The sequence below is a fragment of the Nesoenas mayeri genome, assembly GCF_963082525.1.
Source record: "Nesoenas mayeri genome assembly, chromosome: 15".
NCBI lineage: Eukaryota > Metazoa > Chordata > Aves > Columbiformes > Columbidae > Nesoenas > Nesoenas mayeri.
In genome coordinates, this window is record NC_137559.1 from 7961251 (window position 1) to 7979836 (window position 18586).

The 18586-nt window shown below is 41.5% G+C and overlaps 1 protein-coding gene across 1 annotated transcript; it reads left to right on the plus strand.

Moving 5' to 3' along the window:
* Positions 1–250: 250 nt before the first annotated feature.
* Positions 251–11617, plus strand: LOC308046243 (protein disulfide-isomerase-like; the record flags this gene model as incomplete). Its single annotated transcript, XM_080353972.1, has 9 exons — positions 251–303; positions 2036–2046; positions 2548–2595; positions 5536–5666; positions 7851–7988; positions 8711–8821; positions 9658–9778; positions 10564–10646; positions 11441–11617. The coding sequence occupies 9 exons, from the start codon at positions 251–253 to the stop codon at positions 11615–11617; spliced, it is 873 nt and encodes a 290-aa protein (XP_080210098.1).
* Between the last annotated feature and the right edge of the window lie 6969 nt (positions 11618–18586).

Below are 18586 nucleotides of genomic sequence, written 5' to 3' on the forward strand. Positions count from 1 at the left end.
GCTTTCATGTATACTCCAAGAATGCTATAGGGCCATAAAACACATTTATGTGTCAGCAAAAAATTTCTCTGACCACATTTCAATATATTTTAGTTCAGTAAGTTGCAGTATGAAAAAAAAAAGTAGCAGCTTACTCAGGTTACTGATGTGCTGAGTCTCTCAAAATACAAGATTTCTAGTTCTCTTCTCACTTTTGCCATATCCATTTGGTGTGGTTTCAGGCAAAATATACTCTTTCTCTAAGATAGAGATGACGACACATCACGATACCCACATTGTTCTTGATCCTTACGCCGTCACACTGTAAATTCCTCAGAGAGGTAAGACTGGTTTCTCATAAGTTATTTTAGATTGCCTAGAACAAGGCTGCTAGTGGCTTCAGCTGTAAAAAAATCAGCATTTTTGACAATCTGATTTAAAATCTGCATTTCCTTTCAGTTTTTCAGGCTTCACTTTCAAAGTACAGGTGATTTCACGTTAATCTTGTTCACTGGTTGTCCATGGAAAACAAACCCAACAACATTAGAGTTGCTGACATACGAGACAGATAAAATATAAAAATGTATTTAAATCCCCAAATATGTAGACTTTATTATAGCTCATGAAATGAAAAATGTGGCAATCCTCCCACATCCACCACCCTTCTTTTGGAGCACGAAGGAGTGTGTAAGATTTGCTCTATATGACCTTTAGAGGAAAGCATTCTTACAGCAGTTCCTAAAACAGGGGAAACTCCAGTTGTCAGAGAAGGTGCTGAAAAATGCAATGTTGTTCTCCATTGTGGGGCCGCCTTCTCCCAAAGGCAACACGCAAACACTGTCTGAGCAAAGTGGCTGCAGAAACGGTGCTACAGTCCCCTCTCTGCAAGTGATTTTAAAAAGTGACCGGCTGCACCTCAATTGCTATCAAAACCAAACGAGAATAGAAATTCAAGAGGACACCACAAGGGTGCTTTCAACTCTCCTAGTTCTGTGACCCTTTTTATTTCTTCCCATATCTGAGCCAAAGAGCTTGAGTTGTTCTCAGGTGCTGGATAATTTATTTTCAGGATTTTCTGTACCCATGATCAAGTGGTGGCAATCTGTTATCTGTTAAAATGTTCCTTTGGAGGTCCACATCTGTTTTGAAAAGGACACTTCACAAAACAGCAGTGATGGAGTGTGAGAGGGAATTCAATGATGCTTCCAAAAGACAGGTCAAAAACACCACCTAGGAAAATAATTTAAAAATCTCAAACACTTAAATTACCTTTCTTTTTACTTACGACACAAAAAATATTACTGATAATGATGACATTCTCCCATTTTTAATACAATGCTGTTTCCCAAGTTGACAACCCGTGAGGAGCCTCTTGCTTCTGGCAGCTGTGGCAACACATGCTGGTTTACACAGGTGTCCCACCACCCACCCATGTCCTCCCTGGCGACGGTGCCACCAACTCTGTTACCTTTCCCCTGTCCAACCTCATACTCCACTGGCACCAGCTCTCCTCCAGTCCGGAGCCTGGGGTGCTGTGTTAGCCTCAGCAGCTGCTTTCTCTCTCGAATACCCAAAGTGATTGATGTCAATAAAAATCTAAAACAAAACTCAAGAAAAGGCTCCAAATAAGAGGAGTGATGATTTCCTGCAATACTAAAGCAACTTGAAAAATAAAGCACCTGGGAGGCAAACAGAGAATGAGGGGAATGAAAAGGAATTGATGGAAAGCTGAAGAGCAGTCTAATCACTCAGTAAAGCAGGGGAAAGGTGCGTGATGGATGTTTCCACACTGTTTCTGGGTAGTCAAGGAAACAGTTTTTATCTGTCTGATGAAGAAGGCTGTTCACTCACTGAACTTCGGTCTCGCAGTTATCAGGTGAATGTTGTGTTGGATTTTCACTGGTCTGTGAGTGCAATGACTGCTTTTTATGGGATGAAGTCCCAAACTTCTGCCAGCTCCAGCCAGGAGCTACTAACTCCACCAACCTTCACTATCTAAGCATGCTACTTACATTACTAGTTCCACAGCTCGTTACCTGCAACTCTGTCTATTCAGGTCACTCAGTGGTAAGAGATTATTCATAAAATAACTGTTTGGAATAGAAATATTTCAGAGAAAAACAGATCCTAAAACCCCCAGACAATCTACATACATATCTAATGTCCATACACCACCTTAGTATTCCCTGTATAATTTGGGAAGCTTCTAAACGGCTTCAGCTTATGTGCCTGGACTTCACCAACAATTTCTTCTGCCCCTTCCCAAGAGAGTCCTGTTTCACTGTGCAACAAGCATTTCATCTTCCAAATTCCCAGTGGTGGTAAACCAGCTGTGCAGCCTGAAGTTATTAGGAAAAAATCACTATATTGACATTGCCTCTGGTGTAAAACATTGCCTTGGAATTAGCTAGAACGTGCTGGATCCTGCTCCTCATTCCACAGCACCCCCCGGAGCCACACAGCCTCCTCCTGGTGAGCCCAGAACTCGCTCTGGCTGCTCTAGGATAAGCTGCCACACGCAGCCAGTGGGTACGATTTGAGAAAATAATGTTTGAGAACTTCTTACAGTGACATTTCTTGTGGATGGCAGCAGGGAAGATCCCATAGACTGCAAAGGTAAACTGTCTTGTGCATTGGTAAGATTGATAAGATAGCGGTATGTAATGACAGGATGTACCGATCTATTATGCTGCTGAGAAGAAAAATACAGATGCTTAGATGGAGAATACATCAAGATAGCAAGCTGTTTTTACCCCTGGTTTTAAACATACAATCACCTCTGTACCCATGTAAGAACTTGGATTTTAATTCATCTTCCAAGTGTATAACTGAATATGCTTCTCTACATTTAGTTCACACAGCCAAAATCATTGCTGCCGTAATTCCACCAAGCACAGAGAAGAGAATCACCCCAGCAAGATGACTTACTCCCATTTACTACGTTATACATACAAAAATGAGTTATGTCAAACAAGAGTTTGGTCCTGAACCCGCTCCATTTGCACTTCTAGTTCACTGCAATTCCCCCGGGTAGCACAGTGACGGAAACAGGCTGGAGCAAAACCCTGTGCATCTAAAAACACACTGTGAATTCACTAGGGTCTGTAATATGCAGGTATACTTCTTAAACCAAGGAAAATAATTTTGCCATTTAGCCATAAGAGGGAGCTCATATGTGGCTCAGAAAAAAACATGAAATAATTTGAAATCTTTATGAAAAGTTATTAAGCGAAGACAAGAATACTGGAATAGGACTGACTTGAGCAATCCTGGGAAATCCAGGCCTCAATAGAGGTTTTTCTTTCATGGAACATATATAAAAGTTTTTTTTTTTTTCTTAAAATGATGAAGTTGACAAAAATGACATGACTTCACCAAGCATCTCCTAGTGTACTCAGAGCAGATACAGTTGAGTCACAAGTTTAATACACTAACCAAACAAAAGACAGTGAAGTTTGCCTCCTGAGCCTGTACAAAACCAAGTGCTCTGATTTCTTTAACTGCTGAGCCCCCTGTGGCTGCTGCTGCTGAAAGCTGATCTTCAGTATTTTTAGTAACTTGCTCCTCCTTGCTATTGAATTTCTTCCCAAGTTCCCACCATCTAGAGTTGTGCAAACAGCAGCTTCTGCACAAATGCCACCGAAAGCGTGATTCGCCATACTGAACTTTCATTAGAGGTGCTGATATAGGAGAGTGAAATCACCTACCTTCAGCCTCTGATTAAATCTATAGCATCGACAAGAATACCTCCTTTAAACCGATAAACCTATTTGACAGGTATGCTTGTGGGAACTGGGAATACAGAGTATGGTAACCCAGCACACACAGCCTTCAGCAGAGAGCAGCTATTTCAGACACACACTAGCAAGACACACAACGTCAGGAAACTGGCTTCTGCTTTATGATTTGTACAAGGTAGTATGAAGTGTTCGGAGCACAGGCACCACCAATAGTGACTTCAATCACATTTTGACTGGTAAATGTTTATGTATGACAACAAGTAAAATCTCACCTATCACAAGTGACTTTCAAACTACTGAGAACTGGCAACTGAAAATGCCAGGTGGCCACCTAATGATTCCTCATACACAACCTGGTATATTCCACAGCACACAAGAAACTGAAGAACTTGCTTAAATCAAGAAATTCACTCAGATATTGTATGGAAGAGAGAATTTTTGAATGGCTGTCCTGGCAAGGGACATAGCATGAAAGCCAAATCCTATGCTTTGTAAAATCACAATTTACAACTCCAAGGCCAGAATTTGGCCAGCAAGAACAGGCTACACAGGCCTGTTTAAAGCAACCCATTAGAAAGATTAACCACATGAGAAATATGCTGAGGGGTTATATCACTGACATAAGCTGCAAGAGCTCCATTCTGCATTTAGACAGCAGAAGTCAAGCACTATGTGACCACTAGATACTGCTCTGCGCTTTGCTCTGTAGCCTGCACACTCCAGAGCAGACGCTTGCCTGCTTCACCTTAAAATAAATAGTATTTTAAACTAGTTGCAGTGTAGCCTGCTGCAAAATGACTTGATGGCAGTAAAACAGTCTGACTCAATTTTTGATCTTGTCGTATTGCTAAAATGCACAATACCAGGACTTGTATCTTTCGATAATCCACTGGTACTGTACGTCTTGACTCTAGCACTTACCACCATACGGACTTTTTCATATACAATTTTCATTAACCCTTTGCTGGACTCTTGCTCTGGTCCGACCAGGATGACGTACAGAGGTCAAAGGGTTACTTTATGGCTGAGATTTTAATGCCATGATCCTCAATTTGCGGCTCCAATTCTTCTGAAAATATGATAGTTAGAAAACATATTTTTTAAAGAGACTCAAGATTCCTAAAACTCTTGAAAGCTGGAAGAGAATTTACCAAATAAACAGACTGACTGTAATCTCAGTAGGGGTAATTCAGAACCAAAAAGATGGAACAATCCAGAATTAAAGGACAACTGTGACATTTCAGCTCTGTTTCTTATGTCTAAACTGAAAAGTGAAGCTGCAGCACCACAGAGGAATTTTATTACGTCTCTGTGACTATCAGATCCCTTCTGCAGCACTGAAGGAACAATTTTGACACCTAATTTAATTGAACAGACAATCCAATAAAATCTGCAATTGGTTTGAAGTCATTTTGGATTACACCTCAGGTCGATAGCTCTTCATAGCTTACTGTGATTTTGTGACACATGGAATCTTGCAGAACAGGTTTCCTACTTGTCTGAATTTCCTCATCTCCATTCTCCATCTGTGATTAAGCAGTTAATTGGACATACAGCCATTTGCAGAGGTCCCAGAAAACACTACCGATCCATCACTGATCCTCTACAGTCAGTGATAGTTTAAATGGTGACCAGAACCTCAGGTTGAATTTGGATGCCCCAAGCTCACTTTGAATCAGCTTCGAGCTCAGTCCTAAGAAGCCCAAGTCCATTTGTATTCAGCATCCTTCTGCACCTCCACTGCCTCTATATTGATTGCACAGAAATTTCTGTCATTCATTTTGATGGCCATTTCAACTCTTTTTTCCTTCCACAGGGGTCAGACAGGCCTCAGCGTTTATTACATGGGTGAAAAGAACAGGACCCAGTACTGTTTTAGTCAGCTCTACTGATCGGGCTGAAGCCATCATACATGCTGACGATTTGGCAGTGATTGGCTTTTTTAAAGTAATTCACTGTTAAACTCAAAAGGCTGTTTTCTCTTCCAACTTTGGGATATATTGCTTGCCATCACCACCAAAGCCCACACATTCAGAAGACCCAGAGCCCACCTGAAAAACTCAGGCACTCAGTTTTCTCTGCATTTTTTAAAAATGTGATTGTTTCTACTTACATTTCCACAGTTCTAGATGAGCAGTCCAGGTAGAGATAAGACCATTTCATATCCACAGCACTTTTCTGAACAGGTACTCGGGCACAGAGACCTTCCACTGTTACAGCAGTGTCTGCAGAGCCCTGGTCACAACAGACTTCCCTGTATCGTCAGAGGAAGAGCTTCTGCCAAACCGTCCCAGACTTGGTGGTTGCTGGGAAGTGGGTAGAACTGTTGACCTACCCATCCTTACTTAACTCCATCCTTTTCTTTGGCGAGACTTATCCCATTGCTGGCGTGGGTCACACTGCTACTGGAGCCTCCAAATGCAGAAAGTTGTAAACCCTGCCCAGAGTTGTAACTGATCTAAACATCCAGGCTTACCTGATGGCTGCCTTTCTATTCAAACATGGTGTAAAATCATAGACATGAATAGTTGCAGGCTGTTCTGGTGAAAGAATGGTCCTTTCCTGCTTAATTCCATCAAAAAAAGCAGTAAATATCGTCTAACATACCGAAGTGCCTTTTTTCATCTTTCCATCTGATGATTTAAACAACTTTAACAAAACGCGGTGTGGGGGGCAGAGCACAGCTCTAGGAATATCACACTAACTGTGGTTTTCTGATCCTGCCAGCTAAGAAATCTGCATGGGTAGGAAGTCATAAAATATTATGCTGTATATGATCCAACTCATGTTGTCCTTTCTCCAGCAAATTCCTACGAGTTTCCAGAGCTGAGAAAGGTTCTTCGGATTTGGGGCTGAATGATACAGAATAACAGTCAAATAGTGCAAAATTAATTTCAGCTGTCAAGTCATAGAGCCAGAAGTCTGTAAAATAGGAACACTTTTTCCTGCTTTTTCAACGTGTCCTTGAAATCTTTAATATCTGAAACACTCAATTAAGAGTTTTCTCCAACTGAAGAGACTTTTATTCTGGCACCTCTCTGCCCAGTTCAAAGCAGTGTCTGGACTCAGACCTGAACTGATAAGATCCAAAATGTGCTGGCTACAGTGCATAGTCCAAGTTTTCTCGATGTGGAAAACAGGATTCATTGCCAGAATGCCTCACGGTAACAGAGCCAGTGAACACATACAGTGTAATAGGACAAACTGTGAAAATGCTCAGAGTGCCCAGAATTTTGCTTTGCAGCCGTTGATGAAGGAAGGCAGATTTCCAGTGCTGGGCCAGATTGAGAATCCATTGGTATTGCAGTGATGCCGGAGATCTCCTGACCCCGCTGACAGCGGGTATTGCCTGCACGTGTTTGACTGGACTCTGATTTCACTCAGGGGCTGAAATGACAATACATGAGCATGAGCTAGGGCATGTCAGAAATTTAATGGGTTGAAGCCAACAAAATAGCGTCCAAGCAAACAGGGAGCTGTATTTGGCCTTCCATTAGTCACAGATTGCTCAAAAATGTGAGTGCCAGGATGTGCTGGGACGTCTCAGCATATAAATTACTATTCATCTAGCATGAAATAATTGTCTGATTAAATCAAATCTGGAGGTGCTGTTGCCTTTCATCATGCTTATTCACTGTTGGTTTGAGGGTGGACAGCATGGTGACTATTTGACAGATGTAGGAGTCAAGGTCCCTGCCTTGAAGAGCACTCAAAACACCAAACACATCTGTCAGGTCCTCTTGCAAGCCGAGTGCCCTCCTCTCTAATCCATCTCATCCTGCCGGCTGCGCAGAGCTGCTGGCACCATCCTTCCCCATCTGCAGAGCATGGAAATGCCGGGGGGTGCAGGGCAGAAGAGAGGAGCACAGGAAGGACATTGGGGACCATACACCATCCATTCTGAACCAGGTCAGCCAACACCAGCTGGACAGGTGAATGCACCAGTGGTGTCACAGCGCTCCTAGGATCTCCCCATGGATGTAATCATGACAAGCTATACACAATTTACAATGACACTGTTCTTCAGTACCTCACAAGTTTTCAGCATCCTGCCTCACCTGTAGCTCTCACTCCAACACATCCTAGCAGGATGCAGGACACAGTGGTAATAAACACTCTTTTGGGGACTAGGAACATCACTGTAACAGCATGGAGGTTTTCTGTGAGATAGTAAGAGATGTGCCAGAGAGGCCTTTCAGGATAACAGCCAGCGAGGATGTCTATGCTAACTATGGCATCCAGAAGAACACCTGTGTTGTGTTTAGGAAGGCAGGAGCACGGAAGCCTGGCAGGCAAGGTGCAGTGAGCTGTCGTGGCAGCTTTGAGCTATGGAAAGGCTGTTTGGGAATTTTTCAGGTTAAATTATTTCCTACTTGAAACTCAAACAGCTTAACACAAAAAATATTGCATTTATAGACAGGAGAGGCAAGTAAGAGGCAAATAGCAACCTTTGGACAACTGACATTTTCAGTCTGGCTGCCTGCATTCAAGCTCCTAATTTATACTTAATGATCTGGGTAAAATAACTTTATTTTCCAACCCACATTCTAAATAACATGTACTGCCAGGTTCAGGGAGTTTTGCAGATGTTTACCTCTTTTCCTTTGCATTGCTTTTGGCCATCTTCAGCAACAGACATGGCCAACAACAAGAACAAAACCACACATAAGTAGCACCAACATTTAGGCTATGAAGCAGTCAGACCAAGGGCATCCTGAGTGTATGTCACAGATAGTGTGTACAGAAATAGAAAAGGTATATTGCAGTATATTAAGATTACTGAGCAAATTAAAACTGTCAGATGTACCTTGAATTTTATCTATAATCTTGTTCTGTGATCTAGCTGCGACATTTATTGTACAAGTTATGGAATTTCAGTTACTGAGGATCGTGAAACAGCAAAGCCGAGAACAACATTTCAGAGTAAAGACAGCCTTTGTTCCTATAGTTGGTACAGCAAACAAACCCACAAACTTCACTATTTGTCCCAGGGAAAAACTGTGCATAATGAAGTGCTTGAAGACGGGAGACAGAACAAACTGAAGCTAACGAGGCTATTAAAAAACTTTACCTTGGATTTGGTCACTGAAGATAAACCTGAGGTGTGCGTATTTCTCTGTATTAACAAAAGCCACAATAGAAAGACAGGAACCCAAGCAGAAAAGAGGCCCAGGGATGCTGTTTCTTAGAACAAATGAGGAATGGCTGGCCAGATAGTGAACTTGCCTGAACATGCAAACACCTCCCTCCTGGGGAGACAACACCATGGCCTGGGCTGCTTCTGCAGCAGCAAAGTGGGGTAGGAGGTGGGAACGTCAGTCCCTAATCCCAGCTCCAACCCTTCTACCACGCGGCAACCGGATCCTCTGGGCCAAGACAAGGAAGAAAGACACCAGCAATAACTGTTGCTAGTTCAGGTAGGAAGGGAAAGACATGGAAATACCTGCCTAGGGGGTAGCCCACTGCCTCTGATCATGGGGTGGCATGAGAACAAGGGCAGCTCTGGGCAGGGACGGAGAGGGGAGCTGCTGATGCCACCCAGGTGCGATGGCAGGACCCAGCCTGGTCCAGCTCCTCCGGCTGCTGCCGTTGGGCCTCCTTGCCTTCTGCTTTCAGCACATCTTTAGCACTAATTCTTCAGTGTGTGTTATACAGGTCAGACTAGAAGATCATAACAGTCCCTTTTGGCTGTAAAAATCTATGAATAACAATGAGGTTTTTCCTGGAACAGAGAAAACAGGCGGCAGCTGCTGATTCTTTTCACTATCTTCTTTAAAACAATGAAAAAAAAAATCCAATGGCTATGGAAATCATTGGGAACTGAGTCTTAAAAGTAAAATTTGCAGTAGCAGAACTGAATGGAACTGACACTGTGAGCTTCTGATTCACTGTTCTGCTTACAAAGAGTGGAACAGATGTTGAGTCTTTTGTTTCTTAGACATCTGTGAAGATTTTTGATGTCCCTGTTGAAAAACACATCCTGCTGTTCACCCCAATGAACTCGGAGACTTTCAATGGGCTTTATGAAAACTACAAGTCTGCTGCTGCAGAATTGAAAGGTTTGTAATACTGAATCCTGCTTTGCAAATACGAATGCTGAAAGATCGATGGAAAAACACTCACCAGTGTGAAAGTACACTGCTGTCAGTCCATCTTCTATTTCTACCAAACCTTTTAAAACCAGTTTCCCTAACTATTGTTTTAATTTGTTAGGGACACAGGCTGAAAAGTAAAACTTCACTTGAAAATTATTCTTTAAAATGCAAAGATCACACAAACCAACACCAATTTCAGCTGCTCTCAATAAACCTGTTTCTGATTTTACAAATATGAATTGATAGGAGCAACTTCCAACCTAAGATAGTTCTAGCAATGTTCTAGCAATTTCCGCCACCACCAGGAAATGCCATGAGATCTCAGGCTATTGACTGAACCAAGAGCTTGAACCAGCTACAAAACCTGAGAAATACTGCAAGGTATCTGCATAGCCTTGCTCACAGCACACGTGTTTGCATGTATATAAACAAATACAGGAGGTTGCACACAAAAGTATTTCAGTTTTCCATTGTCAGTCACTGTGGTGCTACTCCTGCTCCAAGTATGTGAGACACTGAAGAATGGTATGTCATCTAGTAATAAAATATCACACATTAGTATCTGTAAAGACATATGGATTACAGGTGTTTCTGCTCCTTTGTCCTGTTAAGACTTATTAGGAAGAGAAATAAGAGTTCTGAAGGGTAATTTAGAAGTGTTACTAAAATAGGTGATAGCAAACCACTGTGAAAGGACAGAGGGAAAAGCTTCATTCCTTTTGGCTACTTAAGCATCTGTTATTAAGTAGGTTCAAGGAATGAAAAAGTCCCCAGAGCTGCTGGTTGTTCGACTGAGACCAAAACATGGTTCTACACAATTCATTCCTTCAAGGTTAGGTCCTAACCCACTGCCGAGCTCCACGGTCCATTTGTCTGAAATGGCTAAACCAAAGCTGGAAGACTCAACCAGATGCATGACTCCCTCTTTATTATCAGATAATATTTGCCTTGGTGGATACCAATGAAACAAGGATTTGAGTAACAAATCCTGATTTCAGTGTTGGAGGGGGCAGAAGGACAGAAGAGGAGGGGATGTCTTCTCAACCAGGATCTGCTTGGGTAGCACAGTCACAGCAGGGAACAGCTTCCACGGGCAACGTGTCCCTTTCTACTACTGGGCTGTGCTGTAAAAGGAAATTGCCAGCTAGTATACTGTAAATTGTACGAGTCATGGGAACAGTGACTGGTGGTGAAGGTGGGGATTTAAGCAGCAATGTGCACTTTCTGGTGTGTTTTACATCACTTCTGAGAGCCCACAACAGGTAAGATTTTCAGTAGTCTAGCTTCTGAACACCAGGCAGCAGGAATTCAGGACAATGGATGCAGCTGTGTTCCAAAGGGTCATTTTCAGAAAACCTACTATGGAGCCTGTATTGAAGAAAAGGACAAGCATTATAATTCTGACTACCAATTATTCAGAGGTCTGAGAAGCCAGCTCCCCGCTGACGAGACAGAAGGTGATAGCACATGAAGGCTGAATAGGATGTAGAGATATAAAAAAATAACATACAGTAATAGTGCACATTAGGTAGAGAAACATCCCATCAGTCTCACATTAAGTTGAGCTGGAGTGCAGTTTCTCAATGCTCCCTGCACTTTCACAGCCGTGTTCCTGTTTTTGCTCAGCTACACCTCCCTAGTGAAGAAATTCTAGAGGTCTGGAACAAGATGCTTGTCAAAGTGCTTGTTGGGAAGAATTTCAACAGGATTGTCTTTAATAAGACCATGACTGTGTTTGTTATGTTTTCTAAGTGTCAATGTATTCAGTTTTTAAGTTGCTTCAACATGATCAATTGGAAGTGAAAAATGAAAGCTATTATACATACACACTGAACTAATCTTTGCACTTTACAGAAGCCCAGATTGATGAATTTTTGTCATCTGATGAAAGCACTGAAGAAAAAAATTGTCATATCTATGGAAACATTGTGATACGTTTGCAGACTTAGGGTTGTACTGCATCCTTTAAGTAAATATTTGTCAAGGCCATATAAAATCTCAGTGTTGAAAGACAAAATGACACTAGAATGCCATGTTGTACAACGGAACATTACAACATGCTGTTCTGTATGAGTCAGGCTGTCTTCCAAGGACAAAAGGAAAGTTGAAGTGAAGCTGTCTGGTTATAATGCTCTAGGATTAAATCCCAGAGAGAAATTGTGGTTTAGCAAATTATAACTATTGTTTTCCTCTTCTGTCTGAAAGGGAAGCGGCTTTCCTGCTGGACCCTTCCCAGCAAGAAACCCTTGCCCTATCCCTGCAACAGCCACCAGGGATTAGTTTGTGCCTTAGTTACTTCAGTAGAACAAACACACAGCATTCATGTAAATAGACAACTAGCTATACTGCCCCCTGTGCCAGTTGTTTCTGGAGCAGGTACAACTATAGCCTCTCAAACACTGGTACTACTCTTGTTATATCTACATTTTCACAAAACTCAAATCCTAAAACTTTCTTCTATACACTTACACCAGTAATTTTACTCCATTCGTGTATTATGGTCTCAACTTGGAATATTTGTTGTCAAGACCAATGATCTTTAGAAAATGCTACCTAATACATCAACTATGTTACGCAATAAAGCAAAAATGCTGCAGAAAGAGAAGGCAAAGAAAAATATTGAATAGCTACATTTCTCCATCTACATAGATAATCTAATTAAAAAGAAAATATTTCTGAAGCAGAAAAAGAAAATCTAAGACACTGTTCTAATTAAAATATTAGTAAGATTTTCATTTTTCTTCTTGGTCTCGAACTTAAATTAAATTCTAAGGCATTTTCCCATGCCCTCATTTAATCTTTTAGGGAGAGATTTTCCTCTCTGATGTGCATGCACGGCTTCTAATGTATTGAACTGCAGTCCTGCACACTCACACCATGTTCAGTCTTCATGCAGAAAAGTGGAAACCCACTAAATGCTCATAATAAATGTCAGTTTGTGAAAAAGTACCGGTAACAACTTTCATTAACTATTAAAGGATTGTTTCATACTTACAAATACCCTGAAATTAAACAGTATTTGAAATCTCCCAATCATGGGCCCACTCTGCCTGGAAGTGAGGAAGTAGACCCACAGGGTAGCAGTTGTTACCATTAACACTCTTCTCGAGTAGCAGGGAAACTGTGGGAGGAGAAACAGGGTTGAGTTTTCAGATATTTCCACCAGAGGCTTTGATTTGCTCCTGAATTCACTGCTCAAATAGGTGGTTACAGATGGAGACAGACAACTAAATTAAAACTGGGACAAAGAAGTCTGCAATGATGGATCAGACTTCCAGCTCTGCCCAGACATTAACGCTTCTGTTTCTCTGTTTCTGTTTTTCCAATACGAAAGCCTCTGTTTGGTGTCTGCCTCTGCTGCACACTCTTTAGTGATGTGTTTGAAACACTTACGTTGAGTCCTACGTACAGTCTTTTATGTACAATGTTAGAGCAGTGCATGTTCTGTCAACTTGTCATCATGCTTTATTTCCCATTAAAGAAGAAGTAAAAAAGCCAGCTCAGGAAACACCATTCAAAAAAATGCTCTAGGTAGCAAAAGGGGTGAGTAATTAGCGTTTGCTCATCTGTTCACATTCTTCATCCTTACCTGACCCCCAGCAAATCTTCCCAGCAGACTGTGGTATTAGAACATTTGCAGTACAGTGCTTGATATCAAGTCCTCTGTTGGAGGAACTCTGCATCCTTACTTCAGGGCATTCCCAAACAGGAGAAACAGAAGGTAGTTTCTTTGGCATTGCCTAGGAAAGATTGTCTTATGCCCATCAGCTTACAAAACAGTTCTCTAAGTTCTTATTAAACCTTCACACAAAGCCTCATTTCAGCTTTGCCATAACCAGTGTAAAGGTTTGAAAACATAACACATTTTAGCAACAGCTGCGCTACTTCTGACCTCATTAACATGCTCAGGTTCCTTGGTTGAAAAGATTAATAGGTGCATTTCATAAAATCTTAAATTTTTTTTTGAAGTAAAGAACTACTAGAGCAAGTCTCTTTGTGAATATCAGTAATAAGCAGCTTTGCTCCTGCATTTGCTTTTTAAAAGGATCCTCCAGGAGGAAACAAAGAGGATCTCAGCTAAAAAGAAACTAATAACAGAGAAAGAACTTCAATAGTACAGAGAAAGAGCGAAACTCTGAGGATTGTGGGGAATCCTTCCTGGAAGGAACTCACTAGAAGAATGAATCATCTCAAGGCAACACAGAGAAGGATCAAAAACTGAAAGTAAAGAATTAAATATCAATAGCTCATTATGTGTAATCTCTCTTGTGAATCCAATTTAACTCCTAGTTTTATCAGGATCAGGATGTCCTAACTCTCACCTGTCACACAAGACAACAAGAGATGGACAATTCTAAAGTATTGGACATCTTACATTTTACAATTATTTGCTAAAAAGTGCAGTTCATGACAGATGGCTTGTTTGTTATCCAGGCTGCAACATGTAATTAAATACCTGTACTTAGAGATTTAAGATTAAATATTAACTTCTCTACTTCACAGTTCTTGCAGATAAGTGGCACTCAACACGCAGCACACTGACCTCACGAGGCCATCAGTCAGCCTTCACTGATGAGGAGTTAACGAGACGACACAGAAAGTAAACCAGTTTATGTCGATACTTGACAAGTACAGCTTAATCTCTGCTGGGGAAAACATTCATTGAGACTGCAATTAAATCCTCTTAATGGAAAAGGATTCTTGTGGAAGCACGTTCCGTGCTAGATCACCATTTCTAATATGGTCCACCTGGGTTTTGTAAGTCTTGGACCTAGTTTCTTGAGCAGTTTACTTAGACTGTCTGAAATTGGTGAAGACCACTGATCAGATGCTTCAGGCTTCTGCCGGCTGCAGCTCCCTCTGTCCCAGAAAACATCACCTACAAGGGGAAAAGTAGCTTAAAGCTAAAAAGGGAAACTAGCTCAAAAGTCAGAAAAGTAGATCAGAGAGATGCACCCTGCTCCTTCACTTCTAATTGTGAACCACAGCTGACTTACTATTATTTACAGCCAGATTTTTCTTTGAAGATGCCAAGTGAAAATTAATTCTTATGTTTTTAGTATAGAGTAAATTTTTGATAGAACGGCAATACAGTGCAAATCAAATCAAAGTCTCGCTTAGCGGCAAGAGGAAAACGCGGGATCCCAGATACCAGGGTGCTGGTTTTAAATAGATCAATCTATGTTTGCTGCGGGATGAAACTCCCACTCCAGCTGGACAGCGTGGGATGCATTTAACAGTAAGTGCTTCTCAGCACCCATTATCAGGACTTGATTTACAAACGTCACACAGAAAAAGCAACTTGCCAGTTCAACCAGCGAAGTATGTCAGAACTCTTTCTATAATACACAACTAAAGACGACAATTCTCCTTTGGACATCAGACACGAGTTCTCTGGAGATTGCCAGAAGGTCCTTGCACAAAGTAAACTGGATCACTGTGGGATGCTGGGCTTCTTTTAACATTAGGCATTTATTAACAAACAGAAGCTGGGAGATCAGGTTAGAAAGCGAATGAGATGAACTGAATCCCAAAGTGTCGGCAGGCTTTCCCTTTGCTGCTTGCAACATGATGAAATTTGAATGGCAAGCAGTGCCACCAATATATTTTGAACAACTATTCAACACAGAAGCTATAATCTTTTAATTAGTTTCCCCACAGACAAACAGAGCAAGCCGTGTTCGGCAGCACTCTGTATCTGGCAGATGGGTTTACCATTCAAGATAATGAAAAAGAAATAATTTTCACTGCGCCTACCCACTGTACATGAGGCTCAATCCTGAAACTGCTATCTATCCTATTATAAGGTGCGAGTTTACATATTAATGAAAACATGCTCTATCTCAGCAAATGATGTTCTCATTTCTATTCCAGCCACTCTCAGATGTTGCGTCAAGACAAGGGGCCAAGCACAGAGTCACAGGCCGTGCCTTGACACATGACAAGAGTTGAAATCTACTTTATGAAGCACTTGGAAAAAGCCTTCCTGAAAGGCAAGTCTTGCTATGTTGGGACATCCGCCTTGTCCCATTTTCCCCTCTGACCCAAGTCAGTTCCAGAATATTTTCTTGGAACAAAAATTTAAAACCCACCACCAACTCCCTTGCTCGGTTGTGCCAACTTCTGTCAGTTTAATAAACAAAACTGGTATTCTCTGCAGTGTAGTGTAGCTCCTCAGCTGTCTCAAGCAGAATCAAGCCCTAAACGCCTGAAACAGAATCACTTCCTCAAGCTTTGCTAAGTCAAATATTACTTATTTTAGTCTAAACATGAAGTGAATCTATTTAAAGAGTATACCGCTGTAACTGCTCATTCTAAAAATTACTTAAATCCATGAAAAAAGTAAAATCAATGTTTATTAGTCAAATTTGTCCCTGTAAATGAATAGCAATGTTCCAAATGCACCAATATTACTAGGTTTTAATCATATGAAAAATCCCCCCGTGCACATAAATAAGCCCTATCAGTTAAGACTGACAGGATTAAGTAAAGAGATATCAATGTGCACCAACTGCGGAGCTTGTCTCATCTGTAGTGTCAGATGGTTTCGCTATCAATATGAAGTAGTGGAAGAAACACACCCAGCTAGCAATCTTATTTATAAAAAAACCTCATAAATTAAATGTGAAGCATAGCAAAGTTTAATATAAAAAAGGAGGGTAAACCTGAACTTCCCCCAAGAAATGCTGACTTGTTTTTCTACTAAATGTCAGCCAATTCTACCTTAAAATCCAAGCTCTGAGCACTTTGCAGATAGCAATTCATCTCATTAAGTTCTTTTCTTAAATCCTGAGGAACAAAAACGTGGTTCAGAATTGACAATCATTCAAAACGCTAAGATACACAGGAAACATAATCAATCCTAAAGAGAAATGCAATCATTCTTTTCGTCTTTAATACAGCTTCATCCTTGCCTAACTCCCCTGGAATTACTCTCAGCTGGCATCAGCATAATAGCAGAAACAGAACACAATACATTAAAAGAGATTAATACAAATGCACAACAAATCCACTGACTGCTCAAAAAACCCTGATGTGTGAAATGGTGTAATTGGTATAAATCAAAATGTCTGGCTTGGAGGTCAGAAGTTTGGTTTTGGTAGATAACATATTTATGTGCTGTATGTCTGAAGACTGACGGAATGGCCAGAGGGAGGTGTCGAAATCCAGCAATTCAGGCATTTACTTCAAAGACTTTGATCGTCAAACTTCACGTTAGGAAGCCGTTAACTCTGTCTTGCCTTTTTCTCTCTTATCACAGAAAAGAGAGGGGAGTTTGCTCTAAGGCCACAATGACTTTATAGAGAAATATTAACAAAAAAGGAACAATTCACACTTTAATAAAAACATAATATTGTGTAACTCAAGCGGAGTTTGGCTGATGGAAATTACTCGGCTCAGCTGTCTGAAAACCATGCTTGGTATCACCAAATGTGGCAGGGGGAAGGAGGCTGTGTCCATTTCAAACTTTCATTTGGGAAATGCTTTATACCCACCTGTCTCCTGGACTTGCGGCCACACTATTGCATCTGCGCAGCAAGTCCCACAAAGGCCATCATTCACTCCAGTTTGTGTCCAGTTCAGAGAGCTTCCAGGCACATGTCACTGCTTGCACTTCATTCTTGATCCACTACATTTGGGAACTACTGTGACTGAAAGGTCGAGCCAAATTCAGCTTTTCCTTTCCTCTCAGAGGAGGCAGCTGTTTCTTATGGCACAGCGCTTGACCAAGAGGAACATGCACTGCCCAACATGCCCCCAGTTTCTAGTCTCTGAGAATCACCTTTGGCAACATTTGCTTTATGTAAAACATAGACAGAACTAAAGCCGTGCCAGCCCTGCTGCCCGCCCCTCTCGCTGCTGCACAAACATGCAGTGGTTGCCTTTCTCCAGAGCCCGCCAGCCACGCCGCGCCAGTCCTGCACAGGGAAATCACTGAACGGGCCCCTCACCATCCACGTGTTGGATCCGTATCGGCACTTACACATCGTGCAGTGAGTGCAAACAACTCAAGAATCGTCTCACTCCCACACCCCAGCATGTAACACCTTGCTGCATTTCATTTGAGCTCTCCTGGGTGAATACACGTTACCAACAAATGCAATCAGTGAATAATAAATATTAATAAAGCATTTAATTGAAATCTTATTGAAAAGCATTTTCACCAGCACATCTGGCAAGAGGGCCTTGAACAAATGCTGTCTGCTTGCCAAGTACAATTGAGGTAGAATCATAATTAGTCAGCAGAGGCTCAGGACCATACATCTGCAAACATCACTGCTCAAGTCTATGCTTTTCAAAGCATGTATTTAATAGATTTAAATAATTTGGGAATTCTGCCTAAATTTCCCTTCTCTGGCCTTATATTTTCGGATCAGGTGCTGGTTATTTCCTAGCGGGCGCACCACATGCCAGCAGACTCAGACACTGCTCCTGAGCTAAACCAGCAGCTGGCGAGAGCTTTCCCTCCAGCCTCTACATCCCAGGTCACGCCACCTATGGTTGTCAGAAAAATAGCTCTTTTAGATCAGTAATGGATGAAAGGGTTCATATATATTGGTTAACTGTCATTTCCCTTCACATAGTTTGACACTGATGGGTCTCTGCCTGCCTTCCTCTCTTTTCCTCCAAAGCATGACGATTTGCTGAGTCAGGAAAAAATCCACCCTTTTCCACCATGCCCTGATCCTTTTCTTAAATACTGATTTGTCAAAGTCTAGTAACTTCAACAGACAAAGACATTTACCCAGAAATGACATTTGCTTGGAAGAC